The 26,483-nt window shown below is 39.3% G+C and overlaps 2 protein-coding genes across 6 annotated transcripts in view; one reads left to right on the top strand and one right to left on the bottom strand.

The window, feature by feature from the left end:
- The window catches only part of gabrb3 (gamma-aminobutyric acid type A receptor subunit beta3), a 68,617-nt gene extending 48,891 nt beyond the window's left edge, over positions 1 to 19,726 (bottom strand). For 2 of the 3 annotated variants that reach the window (XM_039810084.1, XM_039810082.1), the window contains exon 1: positions 19,289 to 19,383. In XM_039810084.1, coding sequence (XP_039666018.1) covers positions 19,289 to 19,383 — 95 coding nt within the window. Of the gene's footprint in view, positions 1 to 19,288 lie in introns of all 3 variants that reach the window. The other variant, XM_039810085.1, reaches the window with a different exon arrangement.
- On the top strand, positions 1,688 to 26,407 carry gabra5 (gamma-aminobutyric acid type A receptor subunit alpha5). 3 transcript variants are annotated; one of them, XM_039810089.1, is made up of 10 exons: positions 1,688 to 2,146; positions 3,244 to 3,328; positions 3,513 to 3,637; positions 6,197 to 6,264; positions 7,185 to 7,405; positions 10,306 to 10,388; positions 17,833 to 17,976; positions 21,470 to 21,622; positions 21,945 to 22,156; positions 23,975 to 26,407. In XM_039810089.1, exons 2-10 carry the CDS (start codon positions 3,246 to 3,248, stop codon positions 24,263 to 24,265), a joined length of 1,380 nt encoding a protein of 459 aa, XP_039666023.1. In that variant the 5' UTR covers positions 1,688 to 2,146; positions 3,244 to 3,245; the 3' UTR covers positions 24,266 to 26,407. The 3 variants fall into 3 exon arrangements, with proteins under 3 accessions (XP_039666023.1, XP_039666024.1, XP_039666021.1); XM_039810090.1 differs by having other exon boundaries at positions 1,688 to 2,337; XM_039810087.1 differs by having other exon boundaries at positions 1,688 to 2,433.
- The last annotated feature ends 76 nt before the right edge of the window (positions 26,408 to 26,483 follow it).

The raw sequence follows: 26,483 nt of genomic DNA, 5'->3' as shown, positions 1-26,483 counted from the left end.
CTGACTCTGGCTTTTTCCATGGACCAGCTAAAGATTTGTTTCTGAACCCAGTTCTGAAACCACACTGTCAGGAAACAGATGTACCAGAAGGCTTTCACATTGAATCCAAATTTATAAAGATGCTGCACTTTCACAAACAACTCTTTGCACTTGTTCTTATCTTTAAGATTTTAAAACAAATCCACCTCTATAACCGACTCAGTTGTGAGTGAGTTGACCCTAATCCCGGTGGAGACGAATGTCGAATGATAAAATATACTGTGGAGTTCTATTTGTGCTGCAGGGAGACGTGTGACATATTGTCTCCTCCTGCAATCTGGACCATTAACCAAAAAAAAAAAAAAAAAATCAGGACTTGTGTCCCACATAAGTCAGGCCTACAATAGGCTGCACTACGACAAGTGAAAAAATAAATAGATGAAGTGTATAAAAAGTAAGTTTAAAAAAGGAAACACTACAAGGGATTTAAACCTTTTCTCTCACAATACCAATTCCTGTACCTAATATCGGGATATCTGCTGAAAACAATCTGATCCCAGTCTCCTCTTTGTTGCAAATTCAAAATCCATAACACTACTTACTGCATGGGACTCATTGGAATCAATGTGATGTAATTTACTATAAGGGTGTAGCTGTAACACAACATTTCTGAAGTGGAGACTTTCAAAGATAATCTTTTTTTTTTTTTTAGGTTTCTGCCTGTTTTATTACTATTGTTTTGTCAGTTGTCAGAGTTACATTTTCACCATATTGTGACCTCAGGGCTGACATCACACTCAACTCAAATACATGTAACAAAGACAGTTCATGCAGTAGGAGCTCAGTACAGCAAATACATGGAGCATAACAGAAACCTGTATATAATGTAATGGGGATTGGTCACATACCCGAATCCCCTTAAAACAGGACCAGCATCAGGGCCAAAACCAACCTGACATATTGGATCCGTGCTTACCTACTCTTGTACTCTTGTTACCTACACATGCTTATAGGGCTGCATAATATATCAGGTTTTTTTTAATCGTCATTGCGATATCAACTTGGGCATAGGAAAGGCGACATATCGCTAAAGACACTTTTTTTGTGATAGTTGAAAGTAAACTGCGTCATTCCTTTTTGTAGTGCTGGCTTTTATATTCAATTCAATGTTCAATTTGTTCAACAAAAGAAAGTTGGAAACATTTTCCTTTCAATTTTTTTTAATTCAACAATCAATTTGTTGTATTTTAACAGAATCCTGACAGCAGCAGAAATGCAGAACTGAGTACACTTTAATATCTGTTCATTTATCACAAGCAATATCAGTGTTGTGATGTAATAGTCTTGACTGTACATTTTGGCAGAACAAGTTTTATACAGCACCATCGCATGCCATTTATAACCCTAAAACACAGTTAAAAAGTAAGAAGCCCACTGCATAACTGTAGTGGTATAGTTTCTGTTGAACTCAAGCTTGTCGCATCATTACCCATCAGATACAGATTGTGAATATTTTGGCGCTATAGTTTGCTGATAAAGTATCATGAGAAGATCAAGCTTTTACGACGTTTATATATTGTTGTAGAGATCCCTCTGATGGTTTTTCATTGCTATTTTATCCTTTTATTCTTTCCTTTTCTCTCTCTCCTTCTGCCATATCTCCCCCTCCCCTATCTGTCTCCCCATCTCTCTAGTCTACACCATCTCTCCTCCACTCACTGGCCATACATCCTCCTGCTTTTCTGGCCGCACTGCACACCGCTCGTCTCTTTCATTCGTCTATTTGCATTGGACTTTGCCTTTGGATACAGTATTGGATCTTTTTCGCAGAGCTTGCTGTGTGCTCGCGGCTCCTCAGAGACCAAAACTAAAAAAGGATGGTCAGTCAGCACAAGTGTTGGGAAGCTTTTCCATTTTCGCTGCCAACCTTTTAATCGCCGTGGGGCGAAAATAAAACCTTGCTGACAGTGGAATTAGTCCACATCGTTCTTTCTTCCCCCCCCACCTCTTTCTTCTCCGTCTCCCTCTCCGATATGCAATTATTGTGCGCCGATGGAGGTGACGTTCATCGGAATTGATGCCAAATACTAAACAGTGCGATCTGCGTGTGAGATCTAGGCGATATCTGCGGAGCTGGGAGAAGTTTGACTGCGCATCGTCTTGTGTGGTAAGCGTTGGCAACTGCGGCTCAGCGCCGGTGCAGCAGAGCGTTGTTACAGGCCAGTGTACAGTAGATGTAGCGGGACGTGTGGGCATGGGAGAAGAATAGGCTACAGTAGTGTATAGCAGGGGTCTGCCGCTGCAGCTGGAAGGGGTCCTGCACCGCGGACGGGGGTGATGAAAGCCGGAGAGAGAGAGGTATTGACACTTTCCCTCCAACTGAAGGGAATTGAGACGGCGTGTAGGGATGGGAGTGCATGGATGAGTCGTGAATGAAGGGGATTGCAGTGGAAGGTGCGTACAGTCACAGCAACACTGAGGGGATTTATTGGATGTGAAGAGTCCAGCTGCGGTGCAGAAAGGATTGCGGGATTACAGCTGTGCGTGTGTGGATCCAGGTAGAGGCGTTTCACACCTTTAGCTATGACTGGATATCCAGTGGTGGGGCATAATACAGCACAGCTCAGCCTGTGTCCTTTCACAAGTCATCAACTTATGGAATGAATTAGTGAAATTGAACAGAGGCTCCTGCATTGAGGTGGTGGGCTAAAGGACAATGGTCCAACAAAGAAAGAACACGCTGTTTGCAGATCTAAGAAACAGGAACTTTGCATCATCACCTTTTCTTTTTTTTTATTATTATTATTCAGACATCAACTAACAGCTGTACAGATGTTGTCCTGTAGTGTTTAGAAAAGCCAGATTGCAACTATATGTAACATTTGGGTGCATGGAGATTGCTGCATTGGGTGTTGTGAAACTGTCAGCACATTGCTGTGAAAAAATGTGTGCACCTGATAAACATTTACGGTCACTTTACACCCACATACATGCAGTGAGGGTCAAGTACTAGCTGCCAGTTATTGCCTGCAAGAAAATGTAATCCGGCTACAATACTGTACTGTTTTATAATGAAAGATGTATACGGTTTGATATGTATTATTTAGTTTGTTTTCACAGTGAAACTGCTAGAAGGGAGGCTGTACAATCAATCACTCTGGAATTAAATTCTGTTAATACTGCTTTAATTTGAGTTAAAAGCAGCCAGTCAACAGAGCTGGCCAGGTATTGTAGTTTTAAATAAGTGAGGATGTCTCGTTTCAGGAATGGGCGATGGAATGTGCTACAGCTTTGCAATGAGACGTCTGTGGGTCTGTGTCTTGCTTGTGAGCATCACCTGCCGTCCGAGGTAAGGAAGTGACATGAAAGCACATTTTGAGGAATTCATCTCTTAGTGAATACACATTGCGTCTGTATTTGCAAGTTTTAAGTGACTTTTTGAAAGTAAGTTAGAGTAAGATAATCTTAGGTCATCCCTGATATGAAGAGTTGTGTCTTTTTCTAATTAGTTGCTCTTATGCGCTTCCATCCAGCCTCTCCCAGGATGTAACTGGAACTCCCAAAGAGGCAGAATTAAATGACAATATTACCATCTTCACACGCATCCTGGACGGACTGCTGGATGGCTATGACAACAGACTCCGCCCTGGACTGGGAGGTAGGTAGCCAATTGGATATACAAAGCCCAACACCTCTGCCATTTTTAGTAATAAAAACAGTCACACATTTGCTAGGTGAGAACTAGGGCTGCAAAATGTGAGGAAAGTATGCAATAACGTTATTGAATATCACGATAATGGTATTACCTGTGATAAATCAACATATATGTATACTCAGTTCTTCATTTCTGCCGGTTCAATATTCAGCTAAAATACAACAAATGGCTTGTTTAATTTAAAACAAATAAAAGGAAAACATTTCCAATGTTCTTTTATTGACCACATTGAACATTGGATTGAATATGTAAGGCACGACTAAAAAAAGAATGATAATTAATTTTAAAGTGCAGTTTTCTCCTGGTATTTCCTTTCTACTAGCACAAAAACATCTCTGAGTGTCTTTCACGATGCGAATATAGAAAGCTCTGTACTTTTGGATACAGATGATAGACAAATTTGTTCAGCCTCTGCATCGATAGCTCTGCATGAAAGATTACAGCCCTTCAGTCCACACAGAGAACTATGCTCTGCGCTGCAACATCTGTCTTCTGCTCATTCCAGACATGGAAAATGTGTCTGTATTCATGAAGTCTTTGACAAAGAGGCATGATCAGCTGTTAACGTCTCCTCTAAGTATGATTTAATGGCACTGGAACCACGCCGAAGCAGATAGTACGCTGGTGTGACCTTGAGAAAGCCAATATTTCTGTCCTGAAGCAGCAGCTCCGTTGTTCTCAGTGCATGCAGGCCGAAGTAGGCAACAACTGAAAAGTTATTAGTAGAAAAGAGGAATGAAAAGAGACAGAATCTGGTCTAATGAGAGTCTTTTCTTTTCATGACACTTTCTACTTCTACTCCGCTACATTTCAGAGAGAAATATTGTACTTTTTACTCCATTACATCAATCTGACAGCTTTAGCTTTTAGTTTTTTTTTTATTATATATTAAACTTCCCATTAATATAAAGGCCTACAAATACAGCTGAAATGATTAATCCACTTAGTTGACTGACGGAACTGTTTGGATCGTTTCCAGTTTCTAAAATGTGAGGATCTTTCTGCATTGAGTACTTTTAATACTTTAAGCTCATCATTTTCCTGATGATACTTACATACTTTTACTTAAGTAACATTTTCAACGCAGGACCTTTACTTGTAACAAAGTATTTTTACAGTGTAGTATTCATACTTTTACTTAAGTAAAGGACCTGAACACTTCTTCAACCGCTGAATGCTATGCAATTTCAGTGTTACATTGTTTTATGAAACCGTACAGTGTTTAGATCATTACAGATCAACACTATTAAATATGTGTGTGTCATGAACAATATTTGGCCCTGTATTAGTACAAGTGCTGTACTTTAAGGTTGTGCTTGCACTGTGTCAGTATCGCGCTGGTCCTGCAGATGTTTGTCCTGAGGGGACTAAGCTGCTGTAATAGCGTCAGGGTGTCAAGTCTGTTTAGAACACGCTGCATGCTTCTGGAGTGTGCCAGTGAATACAAAATAAAGTCACAGTAAAAGCAGGATCTTCTTAAATAGCTACCAACACATGCCTAATCCTAAAATGAGGTTGTTAAGTTATGGAACCTTAAAAAGTTCCAATATGTACTTCAACAAATTCAAAAAAAAGACCTGTAGTTTTATATTTATTAAGTCAAAACACAAGGAATGCCACAGTGTCTTTATAATATGAGACCACCAGGAGTCGCCAAAGTCTAAACATTTCAAACCTTACATACAGGGGCTTTAATAAAAATGTGAGGATTGACACCATGCGTGTGCACTTTCTACCTCCGACAAAATGTTGTGAGGTAGCCCTCTCTGTAACTGCTGGACCAGAAGTGATGGCTTCTTTCAAATAAGTGATTCTTTTGTTCTCAAACCGACACGGGTCCACACATCCAGCCATCTTTGTTATTGGTGGAAGGAGTGATAATCACTCTGTAGAAGGTAAACGGTTGCAGAGGACAGCAATCCTTGTATATCTGTAACGGAACCTACCATCAGTCTCACTCAATTTATCACACAGTACAATCTAAAGTGGCAGAGTGTTATTCCCTTTTTCACATTGCTAAGTGCTACTTTGCTTGGGACAGTTTCAAGTGTGTGGTATAATATTTCATGAAAAAAAAATATGAAAGTATAATAAAATCTGAGCATTGAAGTTGCAATGTGTTCAAACACTTTTTTAACTAAAACAACCTTGTGATCCTCAGCCCCTATTACCAACTACTACACATTATTTTGAGATATTTTTGAAGGATGGAACCAACAGCTGAGTAGCTGTCATCACTTCCAACCTTCACCAAACAACCCAAAGTTTGACATTTTTGGGGGCAAACCCAACATTGTAGAACTGCATTTGCTAGTGAAAGTAACTATTTGAATGATGCTGCATGTACAGTAGATACTGCAACAACCTATACCAAGTTCAGGGTTAGGGAAGGTGGTTTATTATTCTCATTTAATGTCTGTAATGTCACAGAAAACAAAACCCTGCCTTAGGCCTTCATATTTCAAAATATGAAGACTAACAGTATTCTATCTATTCTTACAGAGAAGGTGACAGAGATCAAAACCAACATCTTTGTTACAAGCTTTGGTCCAGTCTCTGACACTGAAATGGTAAGAAGCTCCTTTTATTAAGTTACATTCTAAACTTATACTAAATATAATAATACAACTCTATGGAAACAAAAAAAGAGACATAAGTATTTGAATTTGAACTGCCACTGAATACTTAATATTGAAATATTTTACTTTGAAAACCATGTATCTGATTTTTTCTGAATTCAGATCCCTGAAATTAAAATATGACATTTCTTGATTTGCAATTTTAAAAAGGGAATTTGAATATATTTTTTTCAATGGTCACAAATTCAGATCCAAAACTTCAAGTTTCAGAATAAAAATATTAATCTAAAAAATAGATTCAGGTTGCATAAATTCAATTGATCAAATTTAGATCCCAAAACTCCAACATCCCAGGACCCAGGACCCAGGTTCTCAAAGTAGACTATTTCAAGATTAAATGGCTGTTAAAATTCAAATACCAATACCAAGTTTCTCTTTTGCTTCCATACAACCCTTTCTGTATCTATAAATATGTTCTTAAAATCCCATTGAAATATACTAGATTTTCTTTTACATGGCATTATGTCAACCACAAAACAATTACGTTAAATGATGTAAACTTATTAAAACGAGAACTTACATAAAACAACTTAAAATTACATCCACATTCAATGCAGTTGTATCATGGCTTATTCTTTCTAATTGGAACCCTGATCTTTCATAATGTACCATTAACAAAAAACGTGTGTTTAAAATAACTCCACATCAGTAGTGTGTAACACCTGGAAGGTGCAGTCATATACAGTATGTACTCAATACATTCATAATGACACTTCTTTTATCTTTAAATGAGGCTCTGTGTATACACACAGCTTTGTACCTTCATGAAATTACTCCCCATATTCATGCACAGTATTTATTTGGCTAACCAATTGATGTGTGTTTTAATTTTAACCTGTGTTAATCTGTAGGAATACACTATTGACGTGTTCTTCCGTCAAAGCTGGAAAGATGAAAGACTTTGCTTCAAAGGCCCAATGGAGATGCTTGCCCTGAATAATCTCCTGGCCAGTAACATCTGGACTCCGGACACCTTCTTCCTCAACGGGAAGAAATCCATCGCACATAATATGACCACACCTAACAAGCTACTGCGGCTGAAAGATGATGGGAGTCTGCTCTACACCATGAGGTAAACTTTAATCCTGCTTTGGACCACAATAATATTAACATTTATTTTCCAATCATTCAAACACCTAATAAAAAAAAATCGGCTAACAACTAGCCGACATTACACCAAGTGACTTTTCAAATTTTGAAATGTTTGCTTTGACCCAGTGCTCTGACACAGGGAACTGGGTCTTCCACTCCTAACTATGTCTCCACATCACAGAAACCTTTACTTTCACAGGAAACCAGCATGGGCTATTCTGCTTATTACTGCTCTAACTGACCCATTCATTATTAGTTGATTGATAAGCAGATTTATGGGTGAGAGCAACACATCACTGTCCATACTTTAGAAAGAAATATTATATCTGAGATAGAAACATCTCATTTACATCCACTTTCATGCCTGTGCTGTGCCATTGTCTTATCAGGACAATAAATCCTCCGAATCAAATATTAACAAAGGAAATTGGAGGAAATGGACGTGGAGGGCATGTCAAAAATGACTATTGATCCACTGACTTTAAAATTGCTCGAAATCTACAGCACAATTGCTAACACTACAAGGCATTAGTAGAGGCTTCACAATGGCCCATTAATGTGTCGGTGTTCTGGGAACAATATTATTAGAGAAACATTTTACGCCTGCATTATTCTCCTACATTGGTTGTTCACAGAACAAGGCGTGTGCAGTGCCCTAGCTAGTGTACCATGAAAATATCTCTCGGAGAGAAGACAGAGTTTCGATCCAGGCAGTGGATGCCTCATAGTACAATACATATTTGTTATAGATCACAAACACTTCCTATTAATCTGAAACATAAGATGTACCTGTGTGAAATAACAGTGATGGTAGTGATTTAGCTTTTCTGTTTCATTTGGTAATTCATCTGCACTGTTGGCCATTATGATTTATTAAGGAGCCAGTACCTCATATATTTGTCTTCACTAATTAAAGCCATTCAGCCCGCATACTGTAAAGTCCCTTCTTGGATATTAGTCATGCTCAGAAAAATGTCAGCTATCCAAAGCTAGGCTAACCTATCCATCTTGTAGTTCTCCACTTTGATAACACACACTTTATGTTAGTAATTCATCTCAAATAAATACTTATTTTTTTACAACTTTATTTTTTAAACACTCTACCACCGAAACTACTGACAACTCCACAGGAGCAGAGAATAGCAGTGGCTTTTGTTGTTACTAACCTAAAGAGACTTTCTTGCAAACTTTTTTCTATAAAATGTCAGAAAATAGTGAGAAATGCCTGCTTGTTATATAACCAACAGTCCAGAAACCAAAGACATTTGGCAAAAGCAGCAACTCCTCACAACTGCTAAACTGGAACCAGAGAATCTTTGGCTTTTTTACTTGAAAAATTAAGAAAAAAAAAATTCTGTCCGATACTTTCTGATTGTGTTATGTTATTGAATGGGGAATTAAGATAAATCACAGAGGGACACTTTGTTTGCAATGTACGGACACACACAGTGCAATCTCCATTCCTGTTCAACTTTGCATAATAACCCACTAGGGAGTGATGTATGCTGTAACATAGACCCACTGAATAGGCCAGTAAGCAAAGTCTGATTATACAGTAGAATATATATATATTTTTTATAATATACCATGTTCAGTATAATTCAATGAATTCCAGACTCATCAGTATTAATATTCCCCATTCTCACTACTACATATGGAGAGTGGTGTGTGTTGATGTGGGTCATATTTTTACTATATATTGTGGTCAATTCTGATTGTATGTATGTATTGTATTAGTATAATGTAGCGTGAGGTATTATCAGTGGTATTAGACGTACTCAGATCCTACTTAAGTACACTAAGTGAAAGTCCTTCATCCAAATATAAGTATCAAAAGTGAAAGAACACATTAGGCAAACTGCTCCTCAGTGGTACCGAATAAAATTGGTATATTGTTATATATAATATATTATTTAATAATCATATTATCGTATTATACACTACTGTAGCTTAACCCCTTAACATAAAGTCCCCCTTTAGTTCCACCTTGCTAAACATGCACACTGCCCTACAGTATGATAAATAAGCTTGGTCCAACTCTACTCTGAAGCTATAGAATGTTTACACTAAGTACAATATTAAAACACAAGACTTTTTCATGGCTGCACCATTCCATCACAGATTAAGTAATATTATAGATGACATCGTGGGTGAATCATTTCATACCATCTTTCATAAAATCCAGCCAGACATATTTGGTATCGCGGGCAATCTTCAGATCTTAACTAGAATTTGAAATATGTGTTGTTTTAGTTTGAACACTATTTGGCTGCCCAGCTAGAGTCTATATGTCTGATGGGGATTACAGCAGCTCTGACTATCACAAGTCTGGCCAGCAGAGGGCAGCATTAGATAAGGCTGTGCGGTTCACTGTCTCCTGAGAATTCAGGTAGGGTTCATGCATTATACTCACTAGATGAGCTCATTTGTTTTGTTTCCAATAAAGCTTTATTCATGCTTTTTTTGCAATTCCACAGACAGGTGGCAGCCTTACTCCATGAAATAACCCTCAATTGCTCTCTCAAATAATCCTCGAGCTCATTTTTGCACACACAGTTGCATAATTTTTCCTAGATAGATATGATCACTGGTCCCTCTGGTGGCTCAGTTGCCTATTGCTCCGTGCTGGGAAAATTACATTTTACTCTGCTGTTAACTATCTGAGACGCACTAATGAAGACAGACTATGATTTTCATTGGGTAATGGCTGTATACACAATTAAACACAGCCTAAATGAAACAAATTATTCATAATAAGAGAGTATGTTCATTTCTGAAAATGATGATCACTGTGATGATGATGATGATGATGATGATGTTGTCTATATTTCACACAGTCAATTTGCTTTCTGACTTTGCATGCATGACTTCTTCTTTCAGACTGACTATATCAGCAGAATGCCCCATGCAACTGGAGGATTTCCCGATGGATGCCCATGCATGTCCCCTTAAATTTGGAAGCTGTGAGTAAACACACCTTTAAGCAAATGCACACGGCGAGTAACAGCATTAAATAATGCAGGAAAAGGTACAGTTGAAATATTTCATGATCAAAACCTAGACATCGGTGACACACTAAAAGTGTTACCACCAAACCTTTCCTAAAATACACGAGGTCAGTAGTGAGAAAAGTGGCTGTCGTGTGAACATGACGACAGTTTCAGTGTCTTTATCCATGCAGGGGATATAGGGATGGATGTACTGGGCTGTGTTCGACAGCCCGTGTCCCTCAGGTGGAAAACTATTGTTGTGGTGATGCAGGATATAGTCATATAGACACTGACACACTTGTCCTGATTAAGCCATTAATCAACATGTCAGGGCTGCTCTCCTGCATCCTTCACTGCCTCAGCTACATTTAATGGGAAATATTGAACCACACAAAGTGGAAAAAGCTAGACACACACACACACAGACACGAGTGTAGCACAAAATTCTGGGCCCCGTAGAAAGAAATTCTCTATAGGTCCTCTCCGTATCCACAGCTATTCATTCTAGCATTTTTTTGGGCCCTCCTCACATGAGAGCCCTGAGTACTCAGTCCTATTTCCAACACCAGTCTGACACCCCTGCACACACACACACACACACACACACACACGCACGCACACACACACACACACACACACACACACACACACACACACACACACACACACACACACACACACACACACACACACACACAACCTAGATTTACCAAGGAAATCTTTAAAAAGCCAATCCCACACTTTGCAAACACACAGCTAAACCACACTTGTGGCTTGTGTCCAATGGCTTCTAAGCTAGTTAGGTTTCCTTACATAGCTCCAGTGGTATAAAAATATCTGGGGATCTCCTGTCGTTTAAATTTAAGATTAACATTTGAGGTCTTCCCTAATCTCGAGCCTCAACCCTCTCTGGGCTCAGAGGCAGAGCCACAGGATGCTGCATGCTCGCCTCAGTGTCATTTAGCTACTCCTATGCCTGCTTTGGTCACCTCAACCCCCAGATGAGACAGTCAGAGCAACTAACTGAGACTGCATTGGCCTGTATACTTGATTGCAAGCCATCCGATGTCGATTAACTTCTCAGTGAGCCCGGAACGTCAAAACCTGATTTCATTAATTATATGAGGTTTAAACACAGATGTTTTTTATCTGCGGCCCTGTAGATTCAGTCTAACTGTGATTAAATTGACTTCAGTTCACTTTATTTATCTCTGCAAGGGCAATTGTATGCAGCAGCTCACCACCCAGCTCAACACATACTGTACACACACAATTACCAGGAGAAAAAAGAAAGCACACAAAGTGTGTTTCCATCCACCTGTTGTTATTTTTTATATATATATATATATATAGACACACACACAAAAGAAAGTGCACAAAAGAAACCGTTTTTACACTTGGCTGAGGTGAAACGGTTGGTCTATTGATAAAAGCATAATCTGGCAAAGTGCAATAGAAATAGAACTTAACATGATCATCATCAAACGTCATGGATGGAAACACCCATGAATTTACATTTTTCTTTTGGAAATTTAAAATATGTGCTACATTTAGCTGGAAACCTGGATACTGTTCATCACAAAGCCAAAAACCATCAAAGGCGATAAACCTAAAACGTGATCGCTAATGGATACACGAATAAATTAATAAATGTAAATATTCAAAAATAAGTAAAAATCACACAGTTTTTAAGCCGTACAAAAGGACTGATATGATGGAATGTTCTCAGCATTTGTCACTATCACATGTCACTATTATGTTTTAGAGGTTTGTGCTGTATTTTCATCTTGAGCTTTGATAAGCTTTGCAAGATTATTATCTATTAAAACAGAGATGGCAAAGTGGACTATACCCATAGACTGTATAAAACTAAACTATTCCTTACTTGAGAATAACAAGTACTCTGTTGCACATAAAATGATTTTCAAAAGCTAATGTCAGAGCAAAAATACAGCCCATGCGAGGTTATAAACTGTAAAAGTTACCGTGGTGCAGTCTATCCTGTTTTCTCTGACTCCATTAACCCTAACTAATCCTTTGACCTAATGGACAGCACTCACCCATGAGCTAAAGGCTTTCAAAGCTACAGTAGACTTGTCCTTTGCCGTTGTGTTAATCACTTCTCGTGGACTGAACCTACTGTCAGTCTCATTCTCTGCCACATGTTCCTTTCACTGTAGCTTGATGCTATACAGTTGTACTGAAGTGTAAACTGGATAGAAAATGTTTGGATGATGTAAACACACTGAAACAAAATATATATTTGCTGCTATTAGCTGTGTTGGCGTGAAGCTAAAGCCACATACGGTTCTCCAGTTTGGTCTGAGTAATGGGGTTTTACAATTGTTTAAATCACTTGTTTCTATTTTATCTCTGGCAGTAGCTCTTTGGTTGACAAAAAACGTCACTCATATAGAGGTGCCATGTTGGTATACAGTACATTCTCATTTACTCCAAAGTCTTTTCAGTTGTCTATCTCAACTTTACTATTCTAATGTTGTCACTTGCCCCCATTTCATTTCTCTAAACATCTCCACTGTGAATTTCTGTATAGTTCTCTCTCTTTCTCCACCTTCTCTCTTATTTTTCTTCTGGCTGAGAGTTAAACAAAAAAATCAATACCACTCTCATATCTGTCCGTTAAAGTATAAGATGCAGTATTTTACTAAAAAACAATGCAAAAGCAATCCCTCCCAATCAAGTGTGTGGCGGTTTCTGAATCTGCAGAGACCCTGCCCTCTGCCGTGGGGGATGTGCGGGACGTTTATGGGCGTCAGCAAAGAAACTTTGGGCCCCATGCAGGTGTGTAACCTCCAGCCAATAACAGCGTGCAGGGTGTGCAGCCCGTTCTTATTCCAATACCGCTGCTTTTATTACCCCTCAGTGTCTGATACTGAGGCACAAGTTTAACTAATACACACACAGACAGGATGAAGCTCTGCATTCGCAGAAAAATTGGCAATGCGGCACATTCCTGCAAAAGTGTTTTTTGTTTTATTTGTGCTTTAGAATGTAACTGATATGAAACAATCAGAAAATAACGTGTTACACAGCTCTCTCTCTCTCTTAGGGCTGTCTGTCCAGTTAAAAAATGGCAAATTACTTATTTTTTTCTCCCAGAAACATGTACTATTTAGGTATCACAAACATCAGCATCCCTTCAAACTCAAGAAAATGTTACTACTCTATACTGACAACAGATATTTTATGTGTGACAGATTAGTTTATGTGGCTTGAGAACACACTTAAAGATAATACAAACAGAAATATAATGAAGATACAGTATTGAATTGGTAAAGAATAAAGGGAAAAAATACCAACCATCACTGAACATGCTTTTTCACATATTTTGATATCTAAGATATACTGTATATAGTTCACATTGCTTTGTTTGGAGACTCTTGCAATTTGTTTATGCCTTTACTGTATACGATTGTTCTTCCAGCACAGTATAACATATAAAACATTATTTTTTACTGTAAATCCTAATATTGTCTTAGCTCTTATCAGAGCAAATGCTTCATGCCTTTTTTTAATCTCCACTTGTTTTTACACTTTCATCTGTCTGAAATATTAGAGAAAGTTGTTTTACAATCAGTTAATTGATTAAAGAGCACAACTTGAATTCCACTGGCATTTCCATTGCAAACATAGCACAGAGCCTGGTATACTTCAAGTTACAATAAATGCTATAGTAGCAGATAATGGTGAATTCTTTTGTGGTCTTACTGCTAATTTTGATATAATTGATCGTAAAACATCAGCTCCCTAACTTATTGTACCATAGGGATGTAGTTGGAATCCCAGGCACTCTCTTTCAGATGCTTTTAATCAAAGAGACAGTTCTCCATTGACTTGTTGTATATTCTCCTCAGCCCAGTAAAGCTGTGCAGTATCTCGGGGCTCGGGGCCCTGTTTGATTCTCTGTCTGCTCCTATTCGTCATACAGCCCACAGGTGTTGCTTTTAATTGCAATACACAGCTTCAGTTACTTGATCTAATAAAAGACTTGACTGATGTTGGGTTTCTTATTCAACTTAACAATAAATCTGAGGTTGGAGTAGTGCCAGATGTTTTGCAGTTGTTTTTGTCCTAATAGATTTTTTTCTATCCTTATAACTAAAGTCATTGATTACTTCATTTCATTTAATAAACCATATACCCAACCATTTTGTCCAGAATGCAGCGTGCCACACGTACCCAAACTATATAACCCAGATTACACAGGATTTTTAGGATTTCATACCTTTCTTTTAAAGCAATAAATATACCTTTTATCTTTACTATATACATACAAATTGTAGTCTCGACATACAGACAAAACTCTCTTGACTGTTCAAATTTGGACAAAATCATTATGAGCAGAAGAGAATAGTCAGCGATATAATGTGTGCTTCTCAGAGAAAATAAATTCAACTGCTCGCGTAACGCAGTTCTACAAAGACTTTTTTGAGACAATGCAGAGTGTCTTTGAGACGATAATCCACAGACTGGTTGACTGGGGTCATTCTAAATTGCTGTCTTCTAACACCACATTGCTGGATTAATGCAATACTGTTAGATTGGACACTGCCCTGCATTACGATTGAGAATAAGAGAGAGAGACACACACACACACACACACACACACACAGATTTAGTGCATCTACAGTGCGTGGTTTGTAGTACAGTACAGTATGAGCGAATGAGAGGCTTTTTGCATTTTCCAGATCTTGTTTTCAAGATGAACTTCTGTATGAATGACAGAATTTGTTTTTGAAATTGGAATTCAAGGCTTACCATTAGCTGTGCTTCACACACAACAGCAAACAAGCAACTAAAATACTAATTCCAGAGCTAAAAGGTCAAACCCCATGAAGGCAATCTCTCAAACTGTGGCAACATTCACACATAACATCATACCATTAGTAACATCTGCCTATTGTGATACACTCAAACTGATTACATCAGCTCCAAACACGAGGCTCTTAATAGTGACACCAAGTTAATCTCTGTGTAATGAAGCAAAGTGGGTGAAAGTTCAAGTGTTGTATCACAGCCACGCCACATGTCTTAGCTAGTAACATCTAACGCCTCCTTCACACGTGCAGTCTATCCATAAAAAGTTCATCATGCGTGAATGAAAGCAGGGACACATTCAGGGAAATCTTTACCGCTAATTTCCCACCTCAAGACCTAGTAACATTTCGAGGTAAATGCTGGTACGGCTGTGTTGGGAATGACAGCACCAACATTGCAGGCAGGGACATTTAAAGGGTCACGTCCGTCTGACGAAAGACGCTTTCACATGGAGCGAGCGAACCCATCACAAGACTGCGCTGACTTTGAATCTGCACATTTTTTATAGTTTCAAATTAAAATGCTTTTGAATTTCTGCGCCAATGTTTTTCGCGGGTGATTTCATAACTAACAAGCAAACTTGTTGATTATTAAAAAAATCATCACAGAACATAGGTCCCGGAACAGCTCGTCGCCCGCCATGTTCCTGAAAATAAAAAAGAGACGGCTTCCACCTGATACAGCATATTCCTATCAAAGGACTCCAAAAATGTTTTGTTGTCATCAAACTACATAAAAACGTGTAAAAAAAAAAAAAGCTACAGTTGCATCGATTGACATGATTAAAAGAGTAGTTTATTTAGAAACTAGGACTTTGATCTTTGTCCCTACTATGTGTGGTCACTGAGCGTGCTCAGGGATATGGTTCCTTGGTTAGATTTTTCTAGTTTGATGAGTCAAGAGTAGTGACATGTTAGTGGCAAATTGGCAAATTTGGAAGGACTACAGGATGTCAAAATAATAATAAATAACAGGGCCATGGGGAATCTGCAGATGCAGAATTCCACAGAATTTCCCACAGATTTTACACACATTTTAAACAAATAAAACTGAATGTTAACACATCCCAAGCAGAAAAACTGTCCGCAAATTACGCAGAATTTCATTCTGCATCACCACTAAAAACTGTAAAAAATTATCTGCAGATTCCGTTTGTGTCTGATAATAACTGAACTATGTGAATGTACCTGCTTAGCAGTGAGTCTGTGTTAGGATTAGGAGTACCTGTACCTGAAAACATGACTTAAAACGTAACTCTTACATAATTGTATTCACGTAACCTGTCCTTTATCAAACTCATCTTTGCTTGAGATGAAGTAACAACAAAAGCTGATAGAGAACATGAAAATAATAGACTGAACATGCACATTTCCAGGCTGATGGGGAGTTATGCTTTTTTAGCTTAAGCCACTGTGTACTGTGTACAGGCTTGTGTGTATGCACATGCTGTTCAGTTTGTGTTGGAAATCAGGAAATTATTTTGTTTTGATCCACCACATAAATAACATTACACTGGCAGAAGCTTTTATCTAAAGTGACTTTGAATTTCACCCTACACACATCAGGAGCTATTTGGGGATCAGCATCTTGGATGGCTGTTCTTTCAGAATGAACTCTTTTTGCTTTAGGAATAGTTAAAGATTGTGATTAATGTCCATATTTCATTTTAGGTGATATTTGATGAACAATGTTGTGATCTTCCGATCTGATATGTACACTGGATCAGTATCTGAATAACCTTATGAAACAGATCATGTATCGGCAAGACGTGGGATTTTATAAACCTTCTAGAAGAATGTAATTCATAATAACATTAGATGTAAATATTCAAAATGGAAGGTGCTCTTGCTCAGCTTATCCTGAAGCGTTCATCAGCGAGGTACGGTCCAAAGTAGAGCTCTATACCGATATAATATCAATATCTTGCCCAGCCCTAGTCGAAAGCTCTGGGAATAGCTAAGTAACTGGAACTTGCTTTCAGGATATTTGCCACAGATGTGTGTCCCATAGGTCCAACAATCATTTTAATAATTTGCTCAAGTCTACAAAGAATGTTGATGTATAAACATCATTACACAGAGTGACATAGACACATTTTATACAGAAAAACCAAAAGCATTGGTATCCAATTGGTTTTGCTTATAACAATTATTTTCATTATTAATTTAATCCGAAGATTATTTTCTTGACTCTCTTTCTCTCTCTCTCTCTCTCTCTCTCTCTCTCTCTGTATATATATATATATATATATATATATATATATATATATATATATATATATATATATATATATATATGCCATATAAATAAAGTATTGCTAGCTTTCTTGCTCTAAAATAGAGAAAATAGAGAAAAAGTCCCAAAACCTGAAAATATTTAGATCATATATAATAACAGAAAACATTAAACCCTCCCATTTGACATGTTGGACCCAGTGAATGTTTGCCATTTGAGCTTCAAAAAACGACTAATTATTGAATTAAGAATTGGAATTGTGCATTTTGTAAACTACATAACAATATTCAATTTTTCGAATATTCAACAGTTTGTACTGTATCTGTCTGTCTCGTTTTCATAGATGCGTATCCAGTCTCGGAGGTGGTGTACACGTGGACGAAGGGAGCAGCCAAGTCAGTGGTGGTGGCAGAGGAAGGCTCCCGGCTCAACCAGTACCATCTGATTGGTCAGACTGCAGGGACAGAGGACATCTACACCAGTCGAGGTACAGTGAAGCCAGCTCTCGGATTAAACATGACCTCATCAAGGCACCCTGGTAGTTCACCTGGTTGAGCATGTGCCCTATATACTAAAGCTCAGTCCTTACCGCAGTGACCTGGGTTCGAGTCCGACCGGCAGCCCATTGCTGCGAGAGAGAGAGAGAGAGAAGAGAGAGAGAGAGAGAGAGAGAGAGAGGGGGGGGGGGAGCAGTCTCTCCCCCCTTTCCTGTCTTCAGCTATTATATCAAATAAAGGCCAAAAAAGCCCAAAATCAATCTAAAATAAAAAGATGTTCTGTTCTATCATACACACCAGCATCTATACCTTTGCTAGAATTCATGTGGCTACATGCCTCCATTATCTTTTATCACTAAGTTATTTCCTTCCTTACAACAGCATTCATCCAGTAGCTTCAGGCAGGAGCGGGCATGTTAAGCCCCCGCTTCAACCCTATTATTCAGCTCTGTGTTATTACAGCGGTGCCATCCAAAGATGTTGTGAGAAGAATTTTTCTTTTTTTTTCAAATCAAGCTGGATAGAGACAATGAATGAATCACAAGGATTTGAGAATGCCTCCCACACATAGCCAGCTGTCTCTGAGGCTGCCAAGAGTAGAGAAAAAAAGGGGGGGGGGGCAAAAAAGAAATCACTTATCCGTGGTCTGAGCCATTGGGTCTCTAGGGTTAATCCGTATGCAGGCCCATCAGCAGTTGTGCTTTTACCGAGTGATGTCACAGCTCAGGGATTGGCTGCTGCCGCGGAGACACGTTGGGGGCAGTCGGCATCTGCTTAATTCTGTTATGTAAAGAAGTATGATAATACATTTCTGCTGCTTGTTGCTGGTGGGTTTATTACAGGGGAGGTGTTCCTATAGCCGTAATGTATACAGAGGTAGATGCCTAATCGCATATCTGCCGGGGAAAGACCCCGTTTACTCTGGAGAATGTACTCAACGTGTACTGTTAAGTATGCTGCAGAGCTTTTTAAGCAGCAGGAGTTGCTATATTTCTCTGTGTGTAACTCTGTCCCCACCCGCACTGCTCAGACACACAGAGCCAGCATGGTCTTAATTAGCATTGCTAATCTGAGGTACAAACCCTCTTTAAAAAGCCAAGAATAGCTCAGCAAAGCGCTCACAGTGGGCAGAGGCGACCTTTGACCTCACAGGTTAAGCCGAAGAGGATGAAAATGTAGACACAGAAAGTGAACTGATAACCCTCGGCAAACCTTGTTATTTTATTACATTACACACATCAGCGCTTTCAGATCAAAATAGAAAGCGGCAAAGCTCAACAGATGGTTTAGATCCGTACTCACCAGTTGACCAACATAACTGCATTGTTCTCTGCTATGAATGGCAGTTCCCCGCAGACACTCCAAAAACCAAGTGGTAAAATCCACCACAACCGCATTTTCACGCCTTGGAGATTTCCATCCACTTCCAAGCCCAGCAGGCGGTCAGATCAGAGTGGGGTTCGCCCAGTCGTGCCACCACAGAGCAGGGCTGCTGGCTAGTAGTCCTCGGAGCGAAGGCAACACAGGTGCCCTTTTCATTAAGGACATGATGCTTTTCACATTGCACAGACCATCCAAACTTTTCTCCCGGTCCCTCTCAGCCACCCTCTGCTTCACTCATCTGTGCACCTGCTCATAATCACTGCTGATCCAGGTCCGTTTTAGTGTTCGAGCTCAGCCAGGCAAGGATGTATGTCCCCAATCAAGAGTGGCCTGGGCTGACAGAATGGGATGGACTGTCTGCTGCGCGCACACACACACACACACACACACACACACACAGAAAGAGAGAGAGACAGAGAGAGAGAGCGAGAGAGATATACAGGGTGCAGATTGTGACAAGGGATTAGTGAGACAGGAAAAAATCCGATTTTGCCAGGAGAAAGCAGCAGTCATCTGTGGATTTTCTATAGTTTATCAGACTCCATGGCGCGACAGGATTTTTTAGAAAGAAAAATCCTTCAAATGAAATCTTCAGTTGATTAACAGGATGATGATTTCCCCCACAAACCTGTTTTTCAGTGATTTAATTCACACTTTCATATTTAGAGGAGTAGTCCTTCCTAGAGGTTGTTAAGTAAAGTTTACTTGTACAGTATTTAATCACATCTGAGTACTACACAACACCCAATGATTAAAGGGAATGAAAACAGCAAAACAGAGATTTCTAATAAAAAACATACTGGAATGACTTTTAGAAGAGTGTCCGAGCGAGGCATCCCCATCCAAAGCAGGTCAGATATAAACGAAATGATCATAAAAGCTCACAAACACCAAATAGGTTACCCTAATCATCATGGTCATCATAGAGAAGACACTCAATGTAGGGACATCAGCCCTGTCTCAGTCACCATGAACATCTACCAGCACCGTTTCACTGTGGTAACACCAGCAGCAGTTAAGTCTGGATCGACGGCAGTTCATTTACCGGGTAGTTCTGGCGCCGCCGGATGTCCCTCACCTTTCACTTTCTTTGTGTTGCCGTTCTAAACTCCCTTCGCTTCGGGAAACAACAACCAGAACTAAACGTGGAAAATGGCAAGTTTTGCTGTGGTCCTAATTTAAATAGCTCACGTTACTGTGTTGTGTCAACAGTTAACTTCATTTTCATATTTTATATCAATAACCCGAAAAATTCCCTTTGGTCCTACAGCCCACTAGTCCGACGCCCCTTTGTTTCTAAAAAAACCCTAACCCCCTAACCCTTTTAGATTATGGGAGGTGATCCACAAAAGCCTATATGGGGGTTTATTTTATTCAAAACAAAGGGACGTCAATCTACCACTAACAGTGGTAGTGGTAGATTGTAACAGCTCATTTATTTCTAGTGGATTTTCTCTTTAGGGATAAAGCTGGTGATATTCTATTTGCTTTAGTTGTTAATACATACCATGAAAATATCAAAAACCAAAAGTGTGTTAGTCCATCTCCTAATGCTTTTCTATTCCCCTCGTCTGTCTGGGCACTGTAGTTTTTTTTAGCAAACATCAACAGTTGTAAATAGTGCTTTTGTTGGGGACTATTGTAAGCTGTGGATTATTACACAGTGGGTGCTCTAGTGAGGGTTTACAGCAGCAGGACGGTGTATGTGGGATTGACTCCAAATAAACAGTTCTTGTGTTCATGGTAATGAAGGTGAATGATGAATACTGGTGTATTTTATTAATATCTTTAAGTCTGTTCATTCTCAGTGTTCCCAGGTCAGATTTTTTGGGGTTTTGCTGTGCTGTCTGTGATTTCATGATAATACCACAAGGAAGTAGTCAATATACAAACAGGTAGTCTTCTGATACACATAGTTGTTGTTTGGTTGATTTTGTATCAAATCACATACTCCATCCACCGTTACATCCAATACCATTTCCTTCAGTATTAATGTATACTATCTTCTTCATAATCCAGAGTAGGGATTACATTTTCCCTTAAACTAAAATGGCAACACTTTGAGCATTTCCTCCTCCCTTGTCCTGCTGTTTCCTACAGGTCAATACACCGTGATGATGGCTCACTTTTACCTCAAGAGGAAGATCGGCTACTTTGTCATCCAGACCTACATGCCTTGCTTCATGACTGTAATCCTGTCACAGGTTTCCTTTTGGCTCAACCGGGAGTCTGTGCCAGCACGGACTGTCTTTGGTGAGTTTGAAACACATCAGCCAGTAACAACTGTGGAAATTACCAATTTTATACCATATTAGTACAGCCATAGGACTGCGTATATATACGGTATGAATATACCTGTAAAATGACTGCAGAGTATTCATTTTGTGCTTAATACATAAAATGTAAGCTGATGATTGAAATCATGCATGCATACTGTAACCTGGTGTTGCTGCTGCATGATTTGTCTATAATGCTCTGAAATGTGCCCCTCCTTTTATTACGACTTCATCTGCTGGAATAGAAACAGAATAATAAGTCTGGTTAGTCAAAGTGACCCAGTTTTCTCCGCCACCAGGTGTGACCACAGTGCTCACCATGACCACTCTCAGCATCAGCGCTCGAAACTCGCTGCCTAAAGTGGCTTACGCTACTGCCATGGACTGGTTCATAGCAGTGTGTTACGCCTTTGTCTTCTCCGCACTCATCGAGTTTGCCACAGTTAACTACTTCACCAAGAGGAGCTGGGCCTGGGATGGAAAAAAGGCAATGGAAGCCCAACAGCCCAAGGTATGTACTGTGTGTGTGTGTGTGTGTGTGTGTGTGTGTGTGTGTGTGTGTGTGTGTGTGTGTGTGTGTGTGTGTGTTTGTGTGTGTGTGTGTGTGTGTGTGCGCGTGTGTGTCTCACTCACATTGTTGGGAGCAAAAGTCTCACAAGGTTAACAGTTTATTCTGGGGCTAAGACTAGGTTAGCATTGGAGGCTAAAGAATGAATGCAATCCCCACAACAATGATGTGTCTGTCTGTGTGAATGTTTGGCTGTATTTTTCACCACAATTGATGGTGTCTCTCAGCTTGGTTGTGAATGCAGATTGTTGTGTTTCTATTTGGCAGTCTCAGTATTGCCCCTTGGTTGGTAATAGGGGGTTTGCAGATGCCAGCAATGCCTAGAAAAAGGAAAAGGCAGTTGTCGGAAGACGCCATATTTGGAGTAGGAACTGCAATTTGTAGACTGAATGACGGCTAAATATTGGTATGGGAAACATAAAAAATGCTCAAATGTCCGACAGAGTTTGTGTCTTCCAGTATTATATTATATTCTCTTAAAAAATATGAACAGAAATAAAACTAGGATTTCTCACCCATATTAGACACTAAACAGTGACTATGGTTACATGGGGGGGGGGGGTCGTCTAGTTTTAGGTCTAGATGGGGTGGGATAGGGAGACAATAATGTCTGTAGATTTTTATGACTTCATGTATCTGTATTGTATACTGTAAATATGTTGTCTGTATTTTATTGCGCCATCTTCCTGCCCAGGGACTATGGGCAATTTGCTACAACCTGGCACAAGACATCTATTAATGTTTTTTGTGCACTGTCCCTGTTCAAATAAATACATTACATTACAATTACATTACAATGCACCCTGATATTCCACTATCATTCAGAATATGCAAGTCATGTAAACAGCATATTCCGTTTGGATACTCAAATTTATTATTTTAAATGTAGCATTTTCCATTTTAGATGGTTTAAAAAAAATGCATGTAAATGGGATATGAGTGGAATATAATCATTTTCATTAACCACGTAAACAACTTGGGGCGGCCTCCAGCTCGCCCAGTAAGAGCGTTTGCCCCATGTTGGCTGAGTCCTTTGCAGCGGCGCAGGGTTCAAATCCGACCTACTGCCCTTTGCTGCGTGTCATCCCCCATCTCTCTCTCCCCCTTTCATGTCTATCCACTTTCTAATAAAGGGAAAAGCCCCAAAAAATAATCTTAAAAAAACATGTAAACAACTTTGTAGGAATCTACTGCAGTGCTCCAATATTGGTCTTTTCAAGAACATATAATCGGAAAAAAGCAAGACAACCAGCTGATATTACAGTCCGTGCTGTTTTCTATCTTGTTAAATAATTACTATTATTATTTACTAGTACGTCACAGCAGCTTTAAACCCTACTGTGAGATCAGGATATCAATAGCTGTTCAAAATCGACTCCCCTTTTCTCTTCCTTTTCTTCTCTACTCTATTCATTCTCTCTTCTCTGTGTTACTTCAAGAGTGGTAGTGTGGAAAGGAGGAGTAGTGGACTCGACGTAGCATATGATAATAAAAGAAGAGATGAAGTTCAGAAATGGCGGATCAATACATTTGCAGTTCAGTGGGCCAGTGTTGTGGCACAGCGCCAGTTCATTACTGACCAAGGACATCGATCCCCACATTCAGCCTTCCCTGGCCATCTGTTATTCCTCTCTCTGTGTATGTGTGTGAGCGCCTGTGTTATCAACTAGCTGTTTTATTGAGTTCGATGAATGTGCAGCACCTTTTTTTGGACAGAATTGTGTGTAGGCTCAATCAATGTGTTTTCTTTGTCCCCCACAGAAGAAAGACCCTTTGGCTCTGTCTAAAAAGCCCAACAACACCTGTTCGGCCGGTGTGAATTATACAACCAACCTTACGAAGGACACATCCATCTCTACCATTTCAAATAGCACAGCTGTTCAGCTCAAACCCTCTGAAACCAAGGCCCCAGACCCCAAAAAGACTTACAACAGTGTGAGCAAGATTGACAAGATGTCCAGAATAGTGTTCCCGGTGCTGTTTGGGACCTTCAACCTGGTGTACTGGGCCACGTATCTCAATAGGGAAGCAGTGATCAAAGGAGCAGTTTAAGCTCTGCGATCAGGATCATTCATCGTCCTGACAGCCACTTCAGGATTTCATAACTGGAACGCAATACTAATCAATGCCACTTAGTCCTTGTATCATAGATGTGTGTGTTTTTTTAGGTCCTTGGATAACATTGCATGTCTGTCGCTTCAGGAAAACGTTTCCTTGAGTTTGTACATGTACGATATATGACTTTTCCTAACAGACAGTTTCTCATTTTAAATCTCCAGTCACTGATTAGTTTCTGCCAAATTCAGATGTTTCACAATGTTAGCATTTGGCATTCATATTTTCTCCTTGCGTCTACAGTAGATGATGGTACAGCAAGGCCAAATGTTATGCAAAACAAAATTTTTACCGTGCCATTACTCGAAAGCAGCTTTGACTTTTGTGACTCTTACTTTGTACAAATGGGCTGGAGGTCCAGGTATGCGAGGCTGGGCCCAGGCCCATGGGACTTTGCTTCCTTGTTAAAAGCAGATGAATAGCCATGCTAAATGTGTTGCCTTCAGAGTGTGATAGCTCATTATGAATGCACTGAAATCTCCTGTTACTTCTTCAGAAGCCAGATTTAAAACTTTCATTAAATCATGTTGTGTTTCTTTTTTGCTGCTTTTCTCTCAGTTTTGAATGGCCAGTTTTTTCATAAATGTAATTTTCAAATGGGGACAGATTTCGAGCTAAAGTGATACAGTGGCAGCTTCTGTTTCCAGGTCCCCATGTTGAGAATCCTGTATGTGTACGTATGGTCGTAGTTTAAGAAACATGTATATATGCCCTGCTTTTAAAAAAAAAAGTACCACTTAAGGTTAGCTTCTATGTTATGCGTATACAGCAACACAGTGTTACTCTAGTCTAGTGCTTCATTGACTGGATATTGAGAAATGAGCAGAATAGCTTGAGCTTTAGCAATGTTGACAGAATATACAATGCTTTTTCAGAACATTTTGTTTTTTGATCAGTTTGTCGTTTCTATAAGCTTTGATGATAACTCGAAAATATTCTTGATCAATATTTGGATGCTTTGAGCAGGATCACTTTTTGTCATAATTTAGAGTAACCGCTGTAGTTAGGAGACTGACTTGAGTCGATCAGGTTGTCAGGCTAATCAAAGAGACAGAAAGTCACAATGACAGGATTATTCCATTTTGACCAATATCGTTTTTCAATCACGATATGTTATTTTTTAGTTGTCATTAAATGAGTGTTAAATTAAAGGAATAATTTGACATATTGGGAAATTTGCTTTCTTGCCAAGAGTCAGATGACAAGATTGCTACCACTCTCATATGTCTATACGGCAAATATGAAGCTACTGCCAGAAACAGATTAGCTTAGCACAAAGACTGAACACAGACAATTCACTTAGAATTCTTTTTCTCTTATTACTTCTTTGTCGAGATTTAAATTATCCTGTACACTCAATATGAAGCTACAGCCAGACGCCAGTTAGCTTAGCTTAGCATAAAAACGGAAACAGAAATGTGCCTACCAACCTCGTAAACACGTTGCATCTCGTTTGTTTAATATATAAAAAGACACCAGCTATGTGTAAGTTAAAACATAGCTTTAGTTTGATGTAGTGAAGGAGTTACGCTGTAACATTGTAAAACATACGAGTAGGGCTGGGTTTCGTTAAAAAGATTCCGATACCGGTAACGATACCAATACCGAGACTTCGCTACCGGTTCCTAAACGATTCAATACCAATTTTATAAAGAAAAAAGAAATGACAACATTATTAACGTTATTTTTCAGCTCCTATGTGAGCCGTGTCTCTGCGTGTAACGTAGAGTGTTTCCTGCGTGTCTCTACGGTGGAAGCATGCTGCGTGCTTATTGGCTCACTGACGCTGATTAGATTTACTCAGGGCTATAACATAACCATAAGTCTGCTCTATTAAAAAAAATTATATTTATAAAATAACCCAAAACAGCTAGCCTGACATGGTCATACTCAGATTCTAGTCAGAATGTGAGTCTGAAACCTCTCCATTTGGGCTGTGATTACGGGGCGTGTTCCATCCCGAACCAGGAAAGAAAATGCCTCTGCATTCATTGGATAGACCTACAACCAATCAGAGCAACAGAACTCAACAACTGTCAACAGAACTCAACACCGTGTATCGTCTCCATAGCTACCACTCTTTGCACTTTGACTTTTTTGAAGCTGGATATATCATTTGTTGCGTGTAAATATGAATATGGATAACGTTAGTGAC

Source organism: Perca fluviatilis, chromosome 9, assembly GCF_010015445.1.
Source record: "Perca fluviatilis chromosome 9, GENO_Pfluv_1.0, whole genome shotgun sequence".
NCBI lineage: Eukaryota > Metazoa > Chordata > Actinopteri > Perciformes > Percidae > Perca > Perca fluviatilis.
Note: the sequence above shows the minus strand (reverse complement) of the source record. Positions and strands in the feature narration are given on the sequence as shown.

Bases quoted from the DNA above. Each gene is read 5' to 3' on its own strand.
- gabra5 (XM_039810087.1), top strand. From the start codon at position 2,412: ATGAAGGGGATTGCAGTGGAAG. The intron at 21,623-21,944 runs GTGAGTTTGAAA...CTCCGCCACCAG, and splicing joins GCCAGCACGGACTGTCTTTG to GTGTGACCACAGTGCTCACC. The intron at 22,157-23,974 runs GTATGTACTGTG...TGTCCCCCACAG, and splicing joins TGGAAGCCCAACAGCCCAAG to AAGAAAGACCCTTTGGCTCT.